The sequence below is a fragment of the Oncorhynchus keta genome, chromosome 12 (genome assembly GCF_023373465.1).
Source record: "Oncorhynchus keta strain PuntledgeMale-10-30-2019 chromosome 12, Oket_V2, whole genome shotgun sequence".
Classification (NCBI taxonomy): domain Eukaryota; kingdom Metazoa; phylum Chordata; class Actinopteri; order Salmoniformes; family Salmonidae; genus Oncorhynchus; species Oncorhynchus keta.
The window spans coordinates 33,943,625-33,968,873 of record NC_068432.1 but is presented as its reverse complement, the minus strand read 5'-3'; the positions used below and the strand labels follow the sequence as shown (position 1 = coordinate 33,968,873).

Below are 25,249 nucleotides of genomic sequence, written 5' to 3'. Positions count from 1 at the left end.
GTTGTGTTAGCTAATATGAGTTTATCATCTTAAAAAGCTAATTGATCATTAGAAAACCCTTTTGCAATTATGTTAGCACAGCTGAAAACTGTTATTCTGATTAAGAAGCAATAAAAACTGTCCAGTCTCAATGTCAACAGTAAAGAGGCGACTCCGGGATGCTGGCCTTCTAGGCAGAGGTCCTCTGTCTGCTGTCTGTGGTCTTTTGCCCATCTTAATCTTTTCAGCCAGTCTGAGATATGGCTTTTTCTTTGCAACTCTGCCTAGAAGGCCAGCATCCTGGAGTCGCCTCTTCACTGTTGACATTGAGACTGGTATTTTGCAGGTACTATTTATTGAAGCTACCAGTTGAGGACTTGAGGCGTCTGTTTCTCAAACTAGACACTAATGTACTTGTCCTCTTGCTCAGTTGTGCACCGGGGCTTCCCACTCCTCTTTCTATTCTGGTTAAAGCCAGTTTGCTCTATTCTGTGAAGGGAGAAGTACACAGCGTTGTATGAGAGCTTCAGTTTCTTGGCAATTTCTCGCATGGAATAGCCTTCATTTCTCAGAACAAGAATAGAGTTTCAGAAGAAAGTACTTAGTTTCTGGCCATTTTGAGCTTGTAATCGAACCCACAAATGCTGATGCTCCAGATGCTCAACTAGTCTAAAGAATGCCCGTTTTATTGCTTCTTTACTCAGAACAACAGTTTTCAGCTGTGCTAACATAATTTCTAAAGGGGTTTCTCATGATCAATTAGCCTTTTAAAATGATAAACTTATATTAGCTAACACGAAGTGCCATTGGAACACAGGAGTGATTGGTGCTGATAACGGGCCTCTGTACTCCTATGTAGATATTCCATAAAAAAGTCATTTACAACATTAACAATGTCTACACTGTATTTCTGATCAATTTTATATTATTTTAAAGGACAAAAAATGTGCTTTTCTTTCAAAAACAGGTACATTTCTAAGTGACCCCAAACTTTTGAAAGGTAGTGTAGGTAAACGTGTATTATGTCATGGAAGATAAGAACGTACCCCTGCACCTTGACTGGGTATGGGTACTCCTTGTATATAGCCTCGTTTTTGTTTTATTATTTCCTTTTATTTAGCAAATATGTATTTTTAACTCTGCAATGTTGGTAAGTAAGCATTTCACTGTGAAGTCTACACCTGTTGTATTCGGTGCATGTGACCAATAAAATTGGATTTGTATTAATGTTCTTTACTGACCATACCTTGATGCTATTGATAATATAAAGTGACTGATGTCCCTAGCATCCTGATTGACACTGCCTGACTGCTTGAAATGGGGGAGAAATCACATAGTTTGGTCCTGAACTAAACTGTAGCCGACACACTGACACACAAGGACAGGGTCTCCCCATTTCTGAACTAAACTGTAGCCGACACACTGACACACAAGGACAGGGTCTCCCCATTTCTGAATGTTGGTTTATTCATGTTGCTCATCATGGGTGAAGTTATACATGTGTTCTCCATTGAGGTTTCTAACATGAAGGAACCTCTATCCAACATCCAGTGTCAGTTTACTGTACATGAAACTGGATCATCCAGTTATTGCTCTGTCCAAACACTGAAATGTAATGTATTCAGTTTAGTTCAATTAACTCGTAATCGTTTGAAAAAAAAAATGCCTTTATTTCCCATTATTCTTTTTCATACATTTTATGTAATAGACATGAGAAACAGGCTGGTGATTCCACCCTATTCCTATGCCATTTCTGCACCATAATGCTTTTTTCCCCATTCTCCACACTGCAAACAAGTTTTCATAGAATTTACAACAGAAAATAAAAATAAAGCTTGACACAAGCTGAAAATACTGCCACCAGCTCCACATTCACCAGCTCTGTCTGACACAGATCTCCCAGAGTTGTATTTCTGTAGCAAATCCCCAGGAACAAAAAAAAAATATATATATATATATATATTCACAGTTAAAGTATTTATATATTTTAAGATTACAAAAGAAATGGGCAGAGAAAATGAAGACGTTTCTACAAGAAACAATCTTTCAAAGGGAAGTGGAGATCTTTTTTTCTGTACAAGATGCACCTTTACTTTAAATAAACAATTCAACCCTTGAAATTTTGTTTTTACAGATTCCTTACTTTTTTTTTTACTGATCCCTGAAAATACAACATTAAATACTCAGTCTTTTTTGTTTAAAAAATAAAAGATGCATCATTACATATTCTCCATGTGTAGAAAAAAAATTCAGGTCTTCTATACAAGTGATCCTGTACAATATAAACATCACGGTTTTTAAGCAAATGTATAAGCTATCCAACTGAATGAGAAGCAATGAATGACTTGGTCTTCAGAGTTCTGATTGGCTAGGAGGGTGTAAGCAGAAGTGCAAGCCTCTAGTGCATTCACAAACATGAATGATTCATGAAACTGAATGACAAGAGACAATAACCACGTGACAAACATACACAAACAGAAGATTGGAGCTTGGGGTTGTTAGTGTGGTGATGATTTGATAGAGCGAGGTCTGATGAATTGTTTTAGATTGGAAACACTTCTTTCTCTGTGGTGAGTAGAATACTGAGCTATTTGTACAGTAAGGGCTGATAATGCACCATGAGGTGAGGACACCTAAACCGGTCATCAACACCACCAAACAGTGAGGGAAAACAACACACATTCATGTTACACAATACAAAACACATTCACACGGGTGAAAATAGACAGCATTTCATAAGTGCATGCGCATTAACACAGTTGCAAGCGGCAGCTTTCAGAAACACTCTTGCCTTGTAGTCATGAACACCCCAGACGAGTACACATGGATATGGCACTTACAATAAACTTCAATTCATAAACTGACTTGTTTTCTAGCCACACCCCATTCCAAGGCTTTTGTCAAAGTCTCTGTGATGTAAATAATTCCTGTTAATTGCAGTCTGTGTGCTTTCATAGAGAACATTGGAGTTCCATTTAGATAGGTTTCACCTATATTTACTATTATTGTCATGTTGTCAACTTTATAGCGCATTGAATAAATGCTTTTCTCAAGATATAACACTGGAAATGCAGTGGGGATCGGTTTGGTTTCCCGACAGCATTGGATGAGCTTCAGGAAGAAAAGTATGCAAACCTAAAAGTAGTTTGAATCGCTATTCTGTACTGTACAGCTGTACTGAACTGAACCAGGACAGGAACTAGGACAGGCAGTCTTTTAAATGGGGAATCAGTTTTCTAACCCTTCTACATGTGAACCTCAACACGCAGTCTGTTGTGGATGGATGTCATGTTGGAGATGAGAAGGCATCATAAAGTCAAAGGTTTTCAATAAAATCTGTATACTCCGATCAGCAGTCTCACTGTGCAGTGACAACTAAGTTCGTTATGGAAGGAATTATGTGCCTATGGTTGCTTTTGGAAACACTATACTACATTACAATGTAAAGGTTCAACTGTGTAAATACATTTCTGCGGTACCCATCTTGCATTCTTTTCCCCATTCACTGTTTCCACAATATGACCTACAGAGGGCAGCATGTAGTGTTTTTGGGGAAGACAAGACGGTAAGAAGAGTGACAACAGAAATTATGGAAAAACTACTGGAATAAACCTTAATACCATTTGTAAATTTCTGAAAGCATATTCCTTGATTTTGCATAAAGTAACAGACAGCAGCATACTCTATATTATTTGCTGGTATGAGCAGGTGTGGATTCATCTCCAGTGATATCCACATTTGTGAATTGATAACCATTCTGTAGCTTAAATGATAAATGTTTTCTGCATTTACTATAAAAACAAAGGGGTGTTAAGCAAGTGAAGGCATCCACGCAGGCTTCTCCTTGGGCAGCAAACCCATTTCTCAGGGCCCCAATCCTACTTCCTGTCTGTGCCACTATGACCACCACATGGTGAAAATAGTGTCGTCTCCCGTGGGGAGGCTGTGGCCCTCCCACAGCGACAAGTGTTTTCATTGTGAATGTCAACAGTATCAATGAGCAGCTTAATGTAGGTGTGTGTGTGTGTGGGTCTCCATAAAGCTTATGAAAAGACTAGGTAAACCTGTACAAGCTAAGACCAGAAAGGGGAACCATGCTGAATGGAAGAGGGACAATTAAGAGTGCTGCACCAGGAAGCCAGATGGTACAGCATTGTGAAAATTCAAGGGTCACTGGGAGACTATTAGAAAACCCATGTTTAGTTCTGTTTTAAAGAGCACCTGGAATCGTAAACAATCTTGAGTTAATATCTGTGCGTATAAAAAGAGTCCCAGACAGGTAGCTGCACTGTAGCCAGACGATGGGTTGGTTTTCATCCCTGGTTCTTCCACCACTCCTCTTCTGTCCGTGTGTTTTTAGCATGGCGTCTCTGTGTGTGTCCAGGGAATGGGGACAACGTTTGTTGGGACAGTGCTTGTTGTTTTACCGGAGTTTCCCCTTGGCCAGGGACTAACGTTAGTTCAACGTTCCCCTACAGTTCTCTGCCCCACACAAGCAGGGGATCTTCTCATCCTCGATGGGGAACTTGTAATCATAGGTGATCTCCTCGTTGACATTGATGGGTTGTCGGGAGTAGATGACAATCTTTTTCTGTGACTCCACTGTGATCACCTTGGCGTAACAGTTGGGCTGAGAAGAACAACACAGTGGTGTTAGCATCCATGTGTTTGCTAGCCTAGCACTGTGAAACTGGGTCGATTCATTGACATGGACTTGATTACGATTTGCTCCAGCTCTTGAGAGGAGAAGAGACACTTACATTGCAGCTGTGGTTGATGAAGCGCGCAAAGTTGCCACACTTGGTAGCGTCTATGATGGTGTCATGGTCCACACGGAACATGTAGCTGCTTCCGATGCCCTCGTCCTCGTAACGCTTCTCTCTCATGTCAGCAATCACCTAGACACAGGATTGGATGGGTTTATAACACTCACCTGTATGGCATGATGTTTTGCAGCCAGCACAAAGTGCATGTTAGTGGTGTTGGATCATTTGTAGAATGCTTCCCATCTGTACATAACCTGTTCTCCTCACCTGTCTGATGTTCTGCCCCACATACTCAATCACCATCTCATCAGCAGCAATTGGCTCCATTGCGAACAAGCCCCAGTCGTGGATGTGCGACTTACAGAACCGAATCTTCTTCTTACGGAACTGGCGAAAAGTGTTAAAAAGAACAAATTGAAGTGACACAGTATTGCATTGACACACGTACAGTGTAAAATAACAGTAGTTGTGTATGGGTTGTGTTTGGCCTTGGGTACCTTCAGCTGGTTAAACTTGAGCAGGTCGCTGTCACAGCTGAAAGAGGACAGCAGGCGGCGCTGTTCAGACCTCCGCTCAGAGCCAGCTCTGGTGGAAACGAGGGGCTGTGCGGGAATACTCATGCCCTGCAGAGAGAGAGATGGAGGAAGGGAGAGAAAGAGATGAGCTTCTACTCCACAAGCTCCTACTTCACCTTAAGACAAACACAGACCCATCAAGACACAAACAGATAAACAGAGACACCATTGATGATTTGAACTCAAGCCCACCAGCCCACTCTCTGCTAAAACCCACCTGCATGTCTACAGGCCCCTCCTCCAGTAGGTGCTTGTTGCTGTTGAGGTATTTGATCTTGTCCTTCTTGTCAATCTTGTAGTAGCCCTCGCTACGGGCACAGCCAGTCATGTGATCCCTCATGCCATCGTCCCTCCTCTTCCTCTTCACCGCCGGGATGTTGGTAGGTACAGGAGGAGTCAAGGGAATAAAAAGGCTTTTGGAGAAGGTAAGACCTTGTGTTGGCAAAACCATAAGCAAGCATTTCTAATTTACTACTTTTTAAAATGCATGATGACTGAGCAAAACTAAAAGACCAGTAACAAAGGGACACTAAAGGAACAGCACTTAGTAATGCACTAGCAGTTAACTGGCAGAAATATTAGTAACGGCCAGTAGTAAAGGATATGAGGGTGCTGGACCCACAGCGTGTCGTTGAGCCAGTCGTTGCCATTGTCCTGCTGCAGCATCTTGTCGTAGGTGACCTGCAGGTGCCGGATATCCTCCTCATCGATGCCATCGTTCCAGATGTCGTACAGGATGGTCATCTCCTCAAACTCTGAGCGAGGAGAGTAGTGGGGCCACGGCGGTGTGGTCACGGGAGAGTGGCTGGCCAGCAGTAGCTCTTCCCACCCTCGCCTCACCTTACGGACAGGCTTCTGCAAGTGCCCCTCTTCTTCATAGGGGAGGAACTGGTCGTCAGGGGGCAAAACCACATGCAGCTTTGTCTCCCCTTCCCTGAAGTCCAGGCCCACCGTGGATGAGTCTAGCCCAGCGCGGCTGGGGATGTCAGAAAGAGCGGCTGCAGCATCCATGTCTGCAGAGAACTCTCTGAGCTGGGCATCATGAGGCAACGATCGGGGCATGGAGGTGGGAGTCACCAAGAGCTCCATAAACTCAGTCTGAGGAGAGGTCAGTGCTGCAGCCTTTTTACTCTTGGGTCGCCCAGGCTTCCTCTTGGGTGGGGTTGCATCAGGGGGCACGGGGAGATCTAAGACTGGGACAGCAGGCAGGTCTTTTGGCACGCTGGTTAAGGCCTCTCCCTGGAGGGAGTCGGGGGGCAGGGTCTGGTTGGCCAGGGTGCTGAGTGGAGGCTCCTTGAACAGTGGGCTTTCTGAAGAGGCTTTCCAGTGGATGGGCAGGCCAACAGCCAGGGCTGTGTGGTCTGGGAAGACAGGAGTGAAGGTCAGATCTCTGCCGGGGGTTCTGGGGATACCTGCACTCAGGACAGGAGACTGGGCAGGGTAGGAGAAGGGGCTGCCGGATATGCGGGGAGAGCTGAGGCTGGCCAGGCTGCTGCCAGTCAGAGGAGCATCACTGTCAGGTGTGACGGGCACGTTCTCTGTGCTATTCTGGGACTTATCCAGGCCCCTTGCCCGGACCATCAGGTCCCTGCCAGGAGTGCGGGGCACATCCTCGTCTGTGGACAGCCTGGCCCGAAATGAGAGGGGGAGGTCCGGCAGGGGGCCGGGAGGAGGCAGCAGGAGGGAGTGGCCCTCCATGGCCGGGGTAGGAGGAAGGTGCATAGATGGGACTACTAGGGATCTAGGGAGGGCTGTGTTGGGCTCCAGGCATGCAGGAGCTCCTCTACCTGGCGTACAGGGGAGATCCTCGTCCTCTGTGTGGGCCTTGGGTCGAGTGTCCTGGTCGCTGTCAGCCAGGGAGCCTGTTGGCGTGGGCGGCCGCAGGTTAGTAACATCGTCCTGGAGATCCATCTTAAATACAGGGATGGCAACTCCCAGGTCAATGTCTGGCTCCTCAGCTGAAAGACAACCAACATGCCAAGACAAACTGTCAGTTAAAAGCAATATGCAGTGCAACATCTGAAATGGAAACTGAAACATGAAGCTTCTGTGGTTAGGTAATAGGAGAGGGTTAAGACCTGGGACTCCTTTGGGTGAAGGGGGCCGGAGATCCTCCAGGCTGGTCCGGCCAGGCTCCGTTGCCTCCTCCCCCTCACTGAGGGCTCTGTGGTTGGGCTTGAGCTTCAGCCCCCCCCTAGGCCTCTGGTCCTCATCTAAACCAGCCAGCTCTGAGGGCTCGTCCTCTGGGGGAGGAACTAGGGGCGTGCTGGGGGCCTTGGGTTCCACCTCCACCTCCTGCTCAGATGAGGACGCCGAAGAGGAGGAGGAAGAAGAAGTCCGAACACGGTCCTCGTCTTTATCCGGTAGACTCTCCACATCTACCGCCACCTCCTCCTCCTCTTCCTCCTCTGCCTCCTCCTCTGAACTGGAATCATATTCGGAGGAGTCCCCAGTCGCAGAGGAGTCAGAGTCGACTTTAGAGGATGCAGAACTGGCAAGTTCTGAAGGAGTGAGGAGGAGAAAGAAACACAAAGATAAGGACAATTACAGAGGCAGCGTTTCCACACAGAGAACCAAATAACTAACTACGGTCATTGACATCAGCGTGTATTTACCCTCATCCGACGACTCAGATGATTCACCGTCACTGGATGAGGCAGCCTCATCTTCGTCCTCATCCTCTTCACTCTCCTGCAAGGTTAAATTCCAGAGGTTAAAAGCTCTTATTAAAAAAATGGTTCTACAGTATGATGCCTCAGGTTGCCTTCTTCCAATGAGATGAAGCACCTGTTGAAGGTTGTAGTGGTCAACACTTCATCCCCCATTCTAGGCCATTTTTAGGTAATTTGACTGACAGCTCACCTTGGCCGATGACAACCTGTCAGAGACCTCCGTCTCATCAGGCTCCTCCTCCCTGTCGGAGAGGGACTCCTCCTTTCCAGAGGTCTCTACCTTCTCCTCTCCCTCACTGTCCAGCTCCAGTGGCCGGGCATGTCGTCTCCGAGAAGCTGCGCTGTCCTCGTCCACCCTGGCCACATCTTCTGGGAGCTCTGCTATGTCCTCAAGCTCATCATCCACCGGCGTGGAGGGCCGTGCTCGCTTAGTGTCCCCAGTGGAGGCAGCATCAGGAGGGTCCTTCCTCTTCACCTGAACACACACAAACACATTAATAATCTCTCCCATGGATTTGTGGCAAATGCACTTTGCCAAACATAAAATTATATAACTATTTTCCAAAGTAACAGAGATCTTTAGACATATTCTTAGTCAATCCTAAAAGTGTCTGGAGGTACCTTGAAGGAGGGCAGGCGGATGGCTCCTCGAAGGCCGATGCCCAGGCCCATACCCTCGTAGCCAAGGCCCTCACCCTTGTTCCAGTTCTCCAGTAGACTGGAGCCCATGGTCTCTTTGGGCTTGGGCTTCTCCTTCTCCTCCTCCTTTCCCTCACCAGCCTTCACCGGGGTCAGGGACACCTGGAGGATGAACAACAACATGGACTCATATGAAAGCAAGTTAGCTATCTGGCTCAATAATGCAGGAGAATCCTTGGCTAGAAAAGTCATGTCATGACAATTAAATTGTCATCCAGAGTTAGTGAAATAGCAAATTAAAACTACTGACAACCTAGCCAGTTAACACAGCATTGTCCTTTGCACTCAAATATTTCATTCATTTCAATTAACCAAACTCTTTCAATTAACCAAACTATAAATATATCGCTCTGATATGCCTACCTCGTTTTCACCAGTGTCCATCATTTCAACACATTCAAATAAATCTTCACTCATTATCTAGCTAGTGTGCATTCAACTTCACGGTTAAATTCAAGGTTAGCTGAGCTTTTCTTATTCAAAACATTCCAGGAGATTTAAATGAGGCCTTTCTCCAAAACATTCTTTTGTATCCAAGCAACAATGGCCACATTCTACCATTAGCATAAAGTTTTAGGGATATACAGTATATTTTAGGTAACCCAAAGTTTACAGGCCCATTGAGAGCATCCTGTCGGGCTGTGTCACCGCCTGGTATGGCAAATGCACCGCCCGTAAACTTAGGGCTCGCTTAGCCCCAGCGGGTGGTGCGGTCTGCCTAACGCATTACCAGGGACACACTGCCTGCCCTCTAGGACACCTACAGCACCCCGATGTCACAGGAAGGCCATAAAGATCATCAAGGACATCAACCTCCCGAGCCACGGCCTGTTCACCCCACTATCATCCAGAAGGCGAGGTCAGTACAGGTGCATCAAAGCTGGGACCGAGAGACTGAAAAACAGCTTCTAGCTCAAGGCCATCCGACTGTTGAATAACCATCACAAGCCGGCCTCCACCCAGTATCCTGCCCTGAACTTAATCACTGTTGCTAACCGGATACCACCCAGTTACTTAACCCTGCACCTTAGAGACTGCTGCCCTATGTACATAGACATGAAACACTGGTCACTTTACTTATGTTTACATACTGTTTTACTCATTTCATATGTATATACTGTAGTTTAGTCAATTTATTGCTGTATATATATATACAGCAATATTTAACTATTGCTGTATATATATACACTATTCTGTCCTACGTATTCTACAGATATACAGTTGAAGTTGGAAGTTTACATACACTTAGGTTGGAGTCATTAAAACTAGTTTTTCAACCACTCCACAAATTTCTTCTTAACAAACTATAGTTTTGGCAAGTCGATCAGGACATCTACTTTGTGCATGTAATTTTTTCCAACAATTGCTTACAGACAGATTATTTCACTTATAAATTGACTGTGCCTTTAAACAGCTTGGAAAATTCCAGAAAATGATGTCATGGCTTCTGATAGGCTAATTGACATAATTTGAGTAAATTGGAGGTGTAGCTGTGGATTTATTTCAAAGCCTACCTTCAAACTCAGTGACCCTTTGCTTGACATCATGGGAAAATCAAAAGAAAAATGTAGACCTCCACAAGTCTGGTTCATCCTTGGGAGCAATTTCCAAAGGCCGGAAGGTACCACATTCATCTGTACAAACAATAGTACGCAAGTATAAACACCATGGGACCACACAGCAGTCATACCACTCAGGAGGGAGACGCGTTCTGTCTCCTAGAGATGAACGTACTTTGGTGCGAAAAGTGCAAATCAATCCCAGAACAACAGCAAAGGACCTTGTGAAGATTCTGGAGGAAGCAGGTACAAAAGTATCTATATCCACGGTAAAACGAGTCCTATATCGACATAACCTGAAAGACCGCTCAGCAAGGAAGAAGCCACTGCTCCAAATCCACCATAAAAAAGCCAAACTACGGTTTGCAACTGCACATGGGGTCAAATATCGTACTTTTTGGATAAATATCCTCTGGTCTGATGAAACAAAAATAGAACTGTTTGGCCATAATGACCATTGTTATGTCTAGAGGAAACAGTGGAATGCTTGCAAGCCGAAGAACACCATCCCCAACCGTGAAGCACGGGGGTGGCAGCATCATGTTGTGGGGATGCTTTGCTGCAGAGGGACTAGTGCACTTCACAAAAGAGATGGCATCATGAGGCGGGTAAATTATGTGGATATATTGAAGCAACATCTCAAGACATCAGTTAAGAAGTTAAAGCTTGGTCGCAAATTGGTCTTCCAAATGGACAATGACCACAAGCATACTTCCAAAGTTGTGGCAAAATGGGTTAAGGACAACAAAGGCAAGGTATTAGAGTGGCCATCACAAAGCCCTGACCTCAATCCAATAGAAAATTTGTAGGCAGAACTGAAAAAGTGTGTGCGAGCAAGGAGGCCTTCAAACCTAACTCAGTTACACTAGCTCTGTCAGGAGGAATGGGCGAAAATTCACCCAACTTATTGTGGGAAGCTTGTGGAAGGCTACGTGAAACGTTTGACCCAAGTTAAACAATTTAAAGGCAATGCTACCAAATACTAATTGAGTGTATGTAAACTTCTGACCCACTGGGAATGTGATAAAATAAATCAAAGCTGAAATAAATCACTCTACTATTATTCTAACATTTCACATTCTTAAAATAAAGTGGTGATCCTAACTGACCAAAAACAGGGATTTTTTACTAGGATTACATTTCAGGAATTGTGAAAAACTGAGTTTAAATATATTTGGCTAAGGTGTATGTAAACTTCCAATTTCAACTGTAGTAAATATTCTATTACATCCCATCACATACAGTTTCTTTATTTATACTATTTTCTACATTGTAGAATAATACCCTGACTACATCGCTCACATCATGTGAGCGAGCGTTGCAAAATAAATGTTGAAATCTATAGTATTCAATTATTGCACCCACACTGCTCGCGGGTGTCTGCATTACCAAGGGCTAAAATAGAAGTCAGTTCTATTTGTGACGCAGATCGCGGTGCAAGTCCTGCCTCTCCCATCTCCTCATTGGTTTATAGAAGCAGATACCCATGTGCCATCTCCTCATTGGTTATACCCACGTGGTTGATTGAAAGACGAACTGTGTTGTTGGTCGTCGTGGTAATACTATGAAAGTTTAGATGCCAATAAGTTGCCATATAAGTTCAAAGAAGAAAAGTCTGGAAGGAGGAGAGATGACTAGAAACAATTCGAATGACCGTTTTATGTGTGGATTCATTGTCGGAGAAGAGGACCTTGTGCATTTCAGGTAAAATAACACCTCAATGTTCATATCCCAGGACAAATTAGCTAGCAACAGCAACCTAGCTAAATAGGACAAATTAGCTAGGACGTGCAAGCTAACTAGCTAAATTGCCATAATGTTTAATAAATTTCGACCTGTCCCCAAATGAATGTAATTGGTTCAGAGTTTGCTTTGATATTTTAACCTGTGGGTCGTGATCGCGTTTGGTGTGGTAGGACAACATAAATGTATACACGATGGCGCACGCGCACAGCCGGTTTGGGTTCCGTGTAATAGTGAAGACATCAAAACTATGAAATAACACATATTGAATCATGTAGTAACCAAAAAAAGTGTTAAATCAAAATTTATATGAGATTCTTCAAAGTATCCACCCTTTGCCTTGATGACGGCTTTGCACAGTCTTGGCATTCTCTCAACCAGCTTCATGAGGTTGTCACCTGGAATGCCTTTCAATTAACAGGTGTGCATTTGTGTAATTTCTTAACTTTTTAATGCATTTGAGCCAATCAGTTGTGTTGTGACAAGGTAGGGGTGGTAAATACCACCGGTCAAAAGTTTTAGACCACCTACTCATTCAAGGGTTTTTCTTTATTTATACTATTTTCTACATTGTAGAATAATAGTGAGGACATCAAAACTATGAAATAACACATATGGAATCATGTAGTAACCAAAAAAGTTAAACAAATCTAAATGTATTTTATATTCTTCAAATAGCCTCCCTTTGCCTTGATGACAGCTTTGCATACTCTTTGCATTCTGTCAACCAGCTTCATGAGATAGACACCTGGAATGCATTACAATTAACAGGTGTTCCTTCTTAAAAGTTCATTTGTGGAATTTCTTTCCTTCTTACTGCGTTTGAGCCAATCAGTTATGTTGTGACAAGGTAGGGGGGTATACAGACTATAGCCTTATTTGGCAAAAGACCAAGTCCATATTATGGCATGAACAGCTCAAATAAGCAAAGAGAAACGACAGTCCATCATTACTTTAAGACATGAAGGTCAGTCAATACAGAACATTTCAAGAACTTTGAAAGTTTCTTCAAGTGCAGTCGCAAAAACCATCAAACGCTATGATGAAACTGGCTCTCATGAGGACCACCACAGGAATGGAAGACCCAGAGTTACCTCTGCTGCAGAGGATAAATTCGTTAGATTTACCAGCCTCGGAAATTGCAGCCCAAATAAATGCTTCAGAGTTCAAGTATCAGACACATCGAAATATCAACTGTTCAGAGGAGACTGCGTGAACCAGGCTCTTCATGGTTGATTTGCTGCAAAGAAACACCTACTAAAGGACACCAATAAAAAGAAGAGCCTTGTTTTGGGCCAAGAAACACGAGCAATGGACATTAGACCAGTGGAAATTTGTACTTTGGTCTGGAGTCCAAATTGGAGATTTTTGGTTCCAACCATGTCTTTGTGAGACGCAGTGTGGGTGAACGGATGATCTCCACATGTGTATTTCCCACCGTAAAGCATGGAGGAGGTGTGATGGTGTGGCGGTGCTTTGCTGGTGACCCTGTCTGTGATTTATTTAGAATTCAAGGCACACTTAACCAGTATGGCTACCACAGCATTCTGCAGCGATATGCCATCCCATCTGGTTTGCGCTTAGTGGGACTATCATTAGTTTTTCAACAGGACGATGACCCAACACACCTCCAGGCTGTATGAGGGCTATTTGACCAAGAAGGATAGTGATGGAGTGCTGCATTAGATGACCTGGCCTCCATAATCACCCGACCTCACCCAATTGAGATGGTTTGGGATGAGCTGGACCGCAGAGTGAAGCAAAAGCAGCCAACAAGTGCTCAGCATATGGGAACTCCTTTAAGACTGTTGGAAAAGCATTCCAGATGAAGCTAGTTGAGAGAACGTCAAGAGTGTGCAAAGCTGTCATCAAGGCAAAGGGTGGCTACTTTGACGAATCTAAAATATATTTTGATTTGTTTTGGTTACAACATGATTCCTTTTGTGTTATTTCATAGTTTTCATGTCTTCACTGTTATTCTACAATGTAGAAAATGTAAAAAATAAAGAAAATCCTTGAATGAGTAGGTGTGTTCAAACTTTTGACTGGTACTGTGTATATATTTATACTCCGGACTCCCAACATTGCTCATCCTAATATTTATATATTTATTAATTCCATTCTTGTCAGCATTGTTAGATATTACTGCACTGTTGGAGCTAGGAACGTAAGCATTTTGCTACACCCGTAATAACATCTGCTAAATATGTGCATGCAACAAAAAAAATTGATTCGATTTGTGCTTCATGAAATATTCCACATAATATCAGAATTGAGAAACACGCTCACATGAGACTGAAGTGAGACAAGATAGGAGCTTGCTTTGAAGAATGACTCACCTTGGCTGAGTGTTCTTTCTTATCCCACCACTCGTCAAAGGCCCTAAAGGCCACCACCTCCACCATCTTACGGTTGAGGTCCCTCTTCATGATGGCCTTCAGCTCCTTGACGATGACCAGCAGCACCCCTTCCACGGTGGCCTTATGAGGGTCTTCCTTAGCTTCGTAGCCCGGTGGAGGAACGGCAGGGTTGAACTTAGGCATGCTGGGGTGGGGCCAGAGTTGCTGCCTGTGGTCCCCTGCACTGGCAGCTGGGGTGCTACTCATTGACAAGGGCGGGTAGGGACCCCCAAACTGCATGGCTGCTGACCCGGCTGCAGCCGCCCCTCCTGCGGTCATGAAGTGTGGGTAGGGGTAGGGACCCCGGGTCTGGGCCATGCGACTCAGCATTTGGGTCTGCATCTGGAACGACATGTGAACGCTGCCCCACTGAGGCAGACAGCTCATCAGCTCCATCTGCATCATAGGCACCATGCCATGGGGGTAGAGGTGAGGCAGCATGGGGTGTGGAACTCCAGGTGCCAGGTGTGGACCTGGGACAGCAGAGAGGTGGTGTGGAAGACCGAAGCCCGCTTGAGGGGGTAGAGGGGGGAAGCCGGGGGGTGGGAGGGGCATGGACTGCATGGGGGACACAGCAGAGTTGACCACAATTCCCTTGACACAGTCGCCATCGTGCGTGGGCGTGCCTGGCATGTCGTCCTCGTCTGAGATCTCCATGTCTTCCCCAGAGGACTGATGGCTCTGTGTGGGAGAGAGAGGACCAGGTGTCAGGACATCTCTCTACACTACATGACTTGATAGTCATATAGGAAGCATCCACATAATAAGCAAAGGTTCTAGCTTCTCTACAAATCCCTATAATATCATAATAAATAGCTAACTCTGCCAGCCTCTTCTTTAAATTCCAAAACCCAGGCTGTCTAACACTAACCTTGATATTAGTGTCTAAAAAGGCACTACTAGAATTTAGCAGCATGTGGTTATTTCCTAATCTTTCAAATCATGAACAGTTAATTACACCGACCTGCACCAGGTTTGGCCGATGTAGGCAGTCATTGTAAATAAGAATTTGCTCTTAATTGACTTAATTGAATTTGACTTTGAAATTTGAAAATCATAATAGTTATTATTTGAAGGATGAGCCAAGTCTAAATACGTTCAGCCCAAGTGTTAGTACAAGTATAATCAAATATATACATGATTCTTGGCTACAAAAAACACAACTGCTGATTTAATGTTCTTGAATAGCTGTGTGAAACTAACACAAAAAACTATATCGCAAACAACCAGGTTATGGTCATAGATTCAGTAACAACTTAGCTTTCATTGATAAATCATATCTCGGTGGCAATGAAATCAGGATTCATAAAACAATCAAAACCACAAAGACTGAAAAAGCCTGGGGAGCAGCCTGTGTGTGCCAAACTGCCCATATTATTGAAATGTTTGCTTTGTGATAACATAAAATATACAGGGATGTGAGCCGATCCAGATTGTCAGGCTCAACAGAACCAGGAAGTGGTGAGTTGAGTGTTGAATGGAGCTAACAGCCACCCTGGTAACTCCTCCCATGAGTGTTAGAAAGAGGAAGTGAAAGTGTTTTCTATTCCCCAACAGAAGAATGAGTCAGGTTTCCCAGTCACAGCCCTAGGTGTGGGCCTCCTATTATCAGGGCACGGGGCTAGTTACAAAAAGTCAGTAGTACCAAACATGAGGAAAATAACCATTTACACATCAACAGAAGAGTTACTTCCAAAAGTATTTTTTTAAATAAAATATTATTTGAAGTAGCCTATTTGAAGTAGCCTATTATGCCCTACAATTGTACTGCCACTTACTCGGCATGTCAAATTGATCTGGGGTCAGGTTAAAACCTTTGTTTGATGTTTCTCTGATGCATGTCCCCAGTTTGGAGTTTTGGATTAAATTTGTTATCGTGCCAGGTAGAGAATTAACTAGCAACTACGAGCTTTGAATCTATTGCAAAATTGTTAATACATGGCTTGCAAACACAAAGCCATTCAAACAGGAAGACCATGGAAACAAATTTCAAAGTACATGACGAGTGTATAAAGTGTATATCTTTATGAGGCAACTAGTTCTGATGGCAGGGGGAAAACACTAATGTTCTGTGTCACTCACGGTATGTTGTTGATAACTTCACCAAGTTTGGAACAGACCCATAAAAACTGTCACTGTTTTGGTCACTGTTTGCTGTGAAACCAGAATAAACCATTTCCTCTTGGAGTATACAGACAGAAGAATGAAACAAAAGGGAAAGTGTAGGCTTACTATCAGACACCGAAGCCTGTTTACTTCCGGTGCCCCCTCTGTAGCTGCCAAATAGATCTGGCTGCAAGCAGACATCTCCACAGCAATACTACTAATGTGGCCAATAACGTGTCATGTATGGAATGGAGTATCTGTTCCCCTGTTTCCATCTTCCACTTTTTAAACATAGCATCTACCCAAAGTAAGGATGATACTGTTGGTTCTTACCTCCATTTTGTCTGTGGGTGTGTGGTTTCCGAGGCGACCATCCTTCAAGTCACTGGCGTTCTTCCCATGGAGATGGTCTGGAGAGCTGACTCCCTTGAGGAGCGAGCCTGTTACAAGGATGGGCTCCTCATCATCGGAGTCAGGCAGGGGTGTGGGGCTGACGTCCTCCAGGCCTGTGCTAGAGGGTCTAGAGGTGTGGGTGCCCCCATAAGGAGGGATGGGGGACAACTGAGAGGAAGAGGAGGAGATGGGGCTGCAGACCATACGCACATCAGTGTCTGATGAGTCGCCTCCAGGAAGGAAGGGAAGCTTTGTCCTTTTCTCCTTCAGAAGCATCTCAATACGAGAGTCCAGGCTATTTCGCTCTGACTCCAGGGTGGGAGTGCCAGGGGAGGGGGGGCAGTGCTTTGGTGTCAGGGCAGGGGGTGTGCTGGGGTGGGCCTTGGGTTCAGGTGGGGGTTCTGGAATGGGTGGAGTAGCTGGCTTGTTCTTGACTGGCTTGAAGTCAGTGGCAGGGGCCATGGAGGGCCTCCGGTACTCTGCCTCCCGCTGGACAGACTGGTGGAACGGAGATTCTGAAGGGGGGAACGCAGGGGGCATTGGGGCCTGCTGGTAGGGGGAAAAGGCAGACTTAAAGCTGGCACTGGTAGGGGGAGGTGGTGTGTGGGCAAAGGATGAGGCAGAGGAAGGGGGTTCAGGTGGGGTAGGTTGGTGCTGCTTGAAGGCAGACTGTTCAGAGTTGCCTCGGTAGGAGGAGGATCCTGATCCCCCAGTGCCATGGACATAACGCCTCTCCGGTCTACGGTTATAGGCATCCTGGAACTTGCTCTCGTGTCTGCGAGACTTGTAGCCTCCAGAGCCTTCGGCCCGGCTAGACTGATAGGCTGGGGTGGCCTGCCTGCTGGAATAGTTGGAGTCCTGAGAGAAGGGTGTACTGGTCTGGCGTGGGGTGTGAGGGGTGCCCTGGGACTGCGGAGTGTCTTGCCTTAGGCTAGAGTAGGCCGTATCCTGGGACAGAGGGGTGGTGTTGGAGGCGGTGCTGCTGGGGGTCACTATGCCTCCCACTGCAGCAGACGAGCTGCTTTCAGAGAGCCGGCGCAGGGGCTCACAGGCCTGGGGAGGGACACACCAAACACTGCTTAGGAAACACACTCACAGAAGGCATTCAACTGCTGAAACCTATATAACATCCATCAGCATGGCTACATTGCCCATTTAATGTCACAATCAAGTTCAGGCTTTAAAATGAAAATAATGCAACCTCATGCATCTTGAGCACACAGCAACTGTTATGATTTAACCTAATTAACAGGCCAATAATTATATCTAAAGATGTAGGGTCAGATTGTAGTTTTTCCCAATATGCATTCATTCAAACCGCTGAAGACAGCCGAGTATTGCTTGCAGGAGAAGCTGTGCAGTAAGGCTATGGCTCAAAGGCAGGCTTGCAACAGCTCTGCCCCTTTCCTTTGCAGGCAGGCAGAGGTTCTAGACAACATTCCTTCCTGGGCCCCATTTTACCACCTGCTGCACTAATAAACTGGATTAGAGATAAGGGTGTCAGCTTATATTGGCTGGGGGTCACAGAGACTCACTGGAGTACAGCGCAGTAACAATGATTCAGGAATGGGGCAACATATTTCACCAAACAAACCTTTGAAGCTGGAAAAACTACTGACTTAACTATGTCTTCATCTGAAATACCTTTCTGATGACATACAATAAACTCATACTGGCTGGTCTGCAGTTGACTATGGGACACTTTTCATTTTCAATAATGCAAAGCTCATTAAAGCTGAGAGAACCAGGCTTATGCGCAGAACTTTACAATCTGTTCAAGGTACTAGGCCAGGGCCTTGGCTATCAGTTGGCCCTGCAGAAAGACTAGTTATGCAAACATGAAAAGGTAAATCAAATAGAATGTTCAGACAAATTAAACACGCTTACCTTTCCTGCGATCCTGTTTTGGAACACTTGCAAATTGTCTCAAATACAACATAACATAGTGCTGCTAAACATCTAACATAAAAGTGGTGGTCTTACCAGAAGAGCCTCTGCAAGGCTACGAGGGGACACTTGTCTGGCCTCCTCTCCTCCCACTGGAAGTGTCCGAGGGGTGAAGGTGCCATTCAACAGCAGCTGGAAGTACCTAAGGCGATTCTCACCTGGATGGATAAGGTTAAGATATGGTTCAATAAGTGAAATTTAACAAAAATTCTCAGTAGCCTTAGCAACTAGACTCATAGTAAATGCAAATCCGGGGCACTAAAATTTGTATGATATGGTTGTGTGAAATTTGTGGATGTCCATCATTCATTTCGTATGATACTTACTGTATGTTAAGAACATAGAGAATGATAGAGGTCTCTAGTGGCCAAAAAGCAGTATTTGCATGGGCAGCGCAATGGAGGGCTACCACTATTTTAATGTAGTCAATTGGGTGGGACTCCCAACTTCATTGGCTGATCCCTCTTGGTGACCATGTTGGATTCATGTCCAACCGGGTCATCAGGCAGGATCAGCCAATTGTGAAGAAAATGTACTACTGGAGATTGCCTCAATGGCACTGCCCATGCTGTCACAGAAGCAATAATGAATTATAATTCATATATGTTACAAATGCAATTCGTACAATATGTTACGAATTTGCAATACGTATGGTATGTTACAAATTCCAACTTGTTGTGGCTAACGTTAGCTAGGTGGTTAACATGCTAAGTAGGTGCAAAGTAATAAGTAGTTGCAAAGTTGCTAATTAGCTCAAATACTAATGTTGTCGGTGATGAGGTTCAAACACGCAACCTTTGGGTTGCTAGACCTTCACATTTTACACCCAACCAACCCCCCTCCTTTCGTTTTTGCCTTAAGTAACCTCCTGTCTTATGTAACCATACCAAAAGTAACATATTATACTAATTTGAGTGTCCTGGATTTTCATTTACTGTTATGTCTAGTCTATGAGACCAGGCTGACCTTAGAGGTGTGTAAGAACATCATCATTCACAGCAATAAATACACAATAATGTATATTATTAAATATAAAATAAAATACAACTTGAAAACAGAATGAGGAGTTTCTGCATGTGGAGTTTTCCACAAGGCAGATGTTCTAGTGACATTTAATTTGAATTGTACATTTAAAATCGGCATATGGTAAATCAATGTCAACGATATATGCGTACTATTGCAGGCAGGTGAAATTATAATGATAAATTGGTACTCAGTAAGCATTAGATTTTCTGCTTGATCTCCAGCCTCTCATTATATAGGCTACAAGTTTAAATTAAATGCGGCAATGAGCACTTTCCCTATGACCCTCTGCTGATGTAAGAGGAACCACTGTCTATTTAAGAGATTAAGAGAATAGTGGTGCTTCCAAGACAATTAGGAACTCATGAGGTCAGTGATCTTCAGGTCGGAAAGTCAGAGCTCTAGAAAGATGACCATTCAAAACGATTTTTCCCAGGTCGAGTTCGTTTTCACCCCCAGAGTTCCCAGTTGTCGTGAACGCACTGATGTTGGAAATTTCCGAGTTCCCAATTATTTTGAACAGGGCAAAAAAACTTACAGCGTCATGATACGAGTAAATTCTAAATATGATACACGATATTCCATTTAGCCGGGGAAATAGGCGAAAGTCTTTCATTACTGATGTTAATGGCTACAGACAAATATATTAACATGGTAAAATGCAGCCAACGTCAACAAGTAAAATATTGTTTAATGATAGGCTGAAATATATATTTCGGCTATAAAGTTGCTTTAGAATTAGTTTTAAAAATCCTAAGTAATTCAATCATAATTGTATTATAGGCGTTTATTACAGGCACATAAATAATTAAACAGCTATAACTAATTCAATGATGACTGCCATAATTGAATATAAATCAAATAAACCAAACGAAACTGCGTTTTATCTTTATTCATTTCGAAAAATACCGTTCTGTAGTTTGCGCACGCTGTTGATGCTCGTGGGTAAATCGCACTTACATTCATTTGAAAGTGCTCTGGTTACCAAGCAACCACCGTAAACGTAGGCTATACACGTGACTAAATGTTGTCCTCCAAAAATGAAATGAGTGACGTTTTAAAAATAAAATATCAAGTTTTCACGTATGCATAAATGTTGTTTCTACAACTGAGAATGAATTGCACATTATTTATAAATATTCACATATATATATATAGCCCATGTAAAGATGTATTACCTTTGGGATCCAGCTCCAGGTGGATGATGTTGCCCATAACTGACGTGTTGTGAAGAGTCTGGACAGCATCTTTGGCTGCTTTTACAGTTCCAAAAACAACTTTGGCTATTCCTAAATGCTTTTTGTTCTTCGGATTGTATAGAATTTCCACCTCTTCTATGTCCCCAAATTTCTTGCACATGTCAGTCAAAAAACCTTCTCTGATGTTATCGTTCAGCCTCGCAAACGTCACCTCCTTGGGAGGCACGCGGCCGATGTAACATTCATCAATCTGGAGAAAGAAAATAGTTACATTAAATTATGAATGTTACATTTAGACTACAGTACATTTGTCCAGTAACCGTTGAAACCTGAATTCCAGGCTGCAATGTGACCAACAAACATTTTTTTCACGTAGCCTATGCCCAATTAAATAGAATATTTTTGGACATCTGCAGTTTACATTTTGAGAAACAAAATCACCACGATAGAATAGTCTTGACATACAACATCCAAAATGTGTTCATGCTGTAAGGGATAATAGCTTAGCATGTGTTGCCTGTCTGTAGAACTACATACTAAATCAAAAGCATGACACTTCCATCAACAATGTCGAGGGGGTGTGTCAGGCTACTTAAAACTTCGGAACCTTAGAAAAGGCTATAGCCCCAAAACATAAAAAGCATGGCACATTTTGTTAAGATCTGAGAGGGGGTGTGACTGATTACCCTACCTTAAACTTCGGAACTGGGAGATCCGTCTCCTTGTACTTCGTCCATAGACGACCGATTCTCGGGTCTCGGACGATATCCACTGGTGGCATCCCAGGGTTCTGTAGAACGATAAAATGTAACTATTCCAGAAGTTCTGACAAGCAGGAAGAATATGACGCGCCGATTGCCGATATGTCAAGACGGGGTTTACACCAGACACCACCCACTACAGTCATGAAAAAGGTTAGAGTTGATTTGAATTGCTTGGATAAACCTTTGACTGCGTTTAACGACGGGATAGTGACACTTCTGATGCACTGTGTCATGTGCAGAAAGTAACGTATCAATCGTGAGGCAAACACTGCAACAATGTAGCTAAGTGTTTCTCTTTTCGAATACGGATGTATAACTTACGGGCATGTTAAAAGTCGTTCCATCATAGCGATACAATTTGTGCGATCCCTTTTTCAACGCTGGGTCAATAATCAACTTGTAACTTCTACAATGGTGACTTCGTTTCTCCCCCGAACTGCAAACGGGATGGTGGTTGTCCATGCCGTTTGCCAAACCTGTGTAGAAATGTCAAGAAGATAACAACATAGACTTGCGCACAAACACTCGTTAGGTTACATTGTAGCGATAGCTTTGCAAATACTATGAGAAAAATGGGGATTACAAGCGTATCCCAGTTACAGAAACAGACATTACAGAGGAAGGAAAAAAAGAGCAAGCTTACTTGAACTCTGCTTTCTGCCATGGTCTTCGTTTAGTCTGTTTCTTTCCCCTGGCTTGGACATGTTTTGTCCGATCGAACTTTATTTTAATAATCAAACGGCGAGATAATTTATCTTATGATTACATTACATGATTCAAAGAATACTGCCTCCCTTTTTGCGAGCCAACACATATTGTGCCTCCAGTCTGGGGTTTCTGTCTCTCTCACAATAGTATTGAGCTTCGCTACCCCTCATACCATTCGCACTTTCGATTTGAGGTTCTTTACATATGCGTACATTTTGTAATATTATTGGACCATTTTAAACACACAACACATTCATAAATAAATATATGTATTGCATTTAAATGTAAATATTAGAAGTTGTTGTATAGTGTATTTTTAGCTCGCACATTGGGCATGAAATAAGTGTTGAATCTACCGCCTACTTTTACTCAAAGAGCAAACAAGATGGACATAGGTCGATGCAAGTTCTGTCTAAGCACAGATCTAGGGTCATTATAACGTTTTAATTCCTGATTGAAAACGTTAGCCTTAGGATAGTAAATCTGACCCTAGAGCTGTGTTTATGGGCAATTCTCAGGAAATATGTTTGGTCTGTTTACAATATATTACATAAATAAAACATAAATTAAATACATTTTGAGACTATAGACTAGGCCTACATTATAACCTATACACACATTGTAATTATAATATTCAAAGGCCAAATATGGGTACATTTTAAGGTAACTGTTTATTTTAACTGACATGTTTTTCATTATTAATCCGTTTCATTGTCTTTTTGATATTTTGTGTTATGTTGGCTGAGGAGATGTGCCATCCATTGCTTGATATTTTTGCAGTGCTTGGGCAATTGGCTGGTTAACGTTAGCATTTCCACCGGCCAATCAGAGTGAAGCACCATTTTAGCTTCTGCTATTAGAGGCACGGCTGAGGAATCTTTCAACAGAGAGCAGAGAGGGGGCTGGGCGCGCTCTCAGCAGCCATTTTCCTGAAATGGGACTCAATGGCCAATATGGGTTTCCTTTGTTTCAAAAGGGATCTTATACTTTATTTCCACATCTCTTTCTGGACTATGATAAATAACAATGATTCCCCATTGACAGGATGGAGAAGAAGGAAGATAAAATACTGGATGTTATCCCTTTGACATTTTTAACCTTTTTCCTTCTCTGCTTGGAATCCATCTTTGTCCTAACTAGGTCATGGCACACCCATATAAAATTATTTTGGATTCTAAAGTAAAAAGAAACAAGTATAGTGAATAAACAGCTTGTAGTTTGAAGTTGTTATGAAGAAAAGCACAGTAAATGTAAAATGAAATTGTGTAATGGCATTTTGTTGACATTGCACTGTAAATGGCCATGTATGATTTATAGCATGTGTAAGTTAAACTGTGTTACCTTTTGTATATGTAGGAAATGTGAACTTATTGTTATTAAAGTATCACTATACTGTTATTTTTATTGACTTGGTCATTTTGGAGTAATGGTGTCCGTAGAATTGTTAACTCTCTTCAATACATTAATTTGCATACTGTTTTAACTATATCCATCAGAGGCTAAGTATATTTGCTCATCTAATGTCAGCACATAAAGCAGGCCAGAGAGCAAATGGCCTTTAGCAAAACTGCTGAATCATTTATAACTGGAAATTGGCTGTTGGTACTCAAACTAACCCCCTTTACTTGTTCTACATTAAAGAGTGTTTGCTTCTCATCTTTCACATGGTACACCATCTAGTTACACAACAGAGACGTTTAATACCATGAAGGTCAGTAAGTATTCTTCTTTCAAATGATGGCTTGTGCACTGTGTCAAATTATGCATGTTTTGTAATAGCTCATAGTAAGCAGTAGGCTATACATTTGGGCAATAGACAGAACAAATGTGAGGGTATAATGTACCTGATGTTGCTTCATGGGCATATTTATATTTCTGTAGAATTCCAGACACAATCCTACACTTATTGGTATCCTCAAAGGCTCACTACATAGACATTGAATCCAACTGGAAGCAGATGAAAAATGAAACTCTAATGAAAATATTTACCTTAACATTGTGAGGAAATACATTTATCAGGCCTAAATGCAGGGGGAAATGGAACATTCTTATTCCCATCTTCGGATCCTCTTATAGTGGTTTAAAGGATGAGTGGGGATGCAACTCCTAAAAAGGAAGAAAACAATTAGCCCAAAACTTATGTCTATTGAAGGCTTTTGACTTAGTCTTGACTGCTATCTGACCAACGAATAACAAATGCTGAAAATCTTCAAGCAGCATCAGTAACTGCAGTATGCAAACCAGCTCCCCTCTCTCTTCCTGATGACAGGATTGCAGTCAAATCCCCCACCCTCGAATTTAAGATATCAAAAATAAACCTAAACGACATAACCTACTGCCATGGAAATCTTGTCATTTAAAGGTAATGGATTTTGATCTGTCTCAATGTATTAGTTCTAAACAACAGTAATGTTACATTTGTTTGTTTTAGGACAGGTTCACCAAAGAGGGATTTGCCTAAATTGATCTCATTAACAACTATTATATTGTAACATTAAATTGTGAAATGTTGTTGGAATTAGATGCTAATAATAAACTTACACTTAATTAAAACATGTAATCCAAGAGAAAGATGTTTTATAGGGAACAAATGCTTTTAGGGGTAAAATTAATCTGGTAGACCTCTCATTGCTCCCCCTTGTCCAAAAACGACCTTTCATATGTACTTTCGTTTAATGGCTTCTGTCTGCTGTTGTTCTCAATTTCAAAATGGCTTC

At 43.0% G+C, this 25,249-nt stretch overlaps 2 protein-coding genes across 3 annotated transcripts in view; one reads left to right on the top strand and one right to left on the bottom strand.

Annotated features, from left to right (window-relative positions):
• Window positions 1–1,422: 1,422 nt before the first annotated feature.
• LOC118391389 (histone-lysine N-methyltransferase SETD1B-A-like) lies at window positions 1,423–25,103 on the bottom strand. 2 transcript variants are annotated; one of them, XM_052458042.1, is made up of 18 exons: window positions 25,074–25,103; window positions 24,522–24,638; window positions 22,146–22,300; window positions 21,752–21,850; window positions 21,040–21,310; window positions 18,875–18,996; window positions 16,832–17,944; window positions 14,333–15,073; window positions 8,614–8,793; window positions 8,183–8,467; window positions 7,936–8,011; window positions 7,399–7,821; window positions 5,927–7,278; window positions 5,538–5,705; window positions 5,243–5,368; window positions 5,013–5,132; window positions 4,740–4,877; window positions 1,423–4,609 (listed from the first exon to the last, which is right to left on the bottom strand). In XM_052458042.1, exons 3-18 carry the CDS (start codon window positions 22,284–22,286, stop codon window positions 4,436–4,438), a joined length of 5,529 nt encoding a protein of 1,842 aa, XP_052314002.1. In that variant the 5' UTR covers window positions 22,287–22,300; window positions 24,522–24,638; window positions 25,074–25,103; the 3' UTR covers window positions 1,423–4,435. The 2 variants fall into 2 exon arrangements, with proteins under 2 accessions (XP_052314002.1, XP_052314001.1); XM_052458041.1 differs by lacking the exons at window positions 24,522–24,638; window positions 25,074–25,103 and adding an exon at window positions 22,468–23,579.
• The window catches only part of LOC127906333 (rho-related GTP-binding protein RhoF-like), a 51,165-nt gene continuing 50,655 nt past the window's right edge, over window positions 24,740–25,249 (top strand). Inside the window, exon 1 of the mRNA XM_052458061.1 lies at window positions 24,740–24,894. Coding sequence (XP_052314021.1) covers window positions 24,873–24,894 — 22 coding nt within the window. The 5' untranslated portion in view covers window positions 24,740–24,872. The remainder of the gene's footprint in view (window positions 24,895–25,249) is intronic.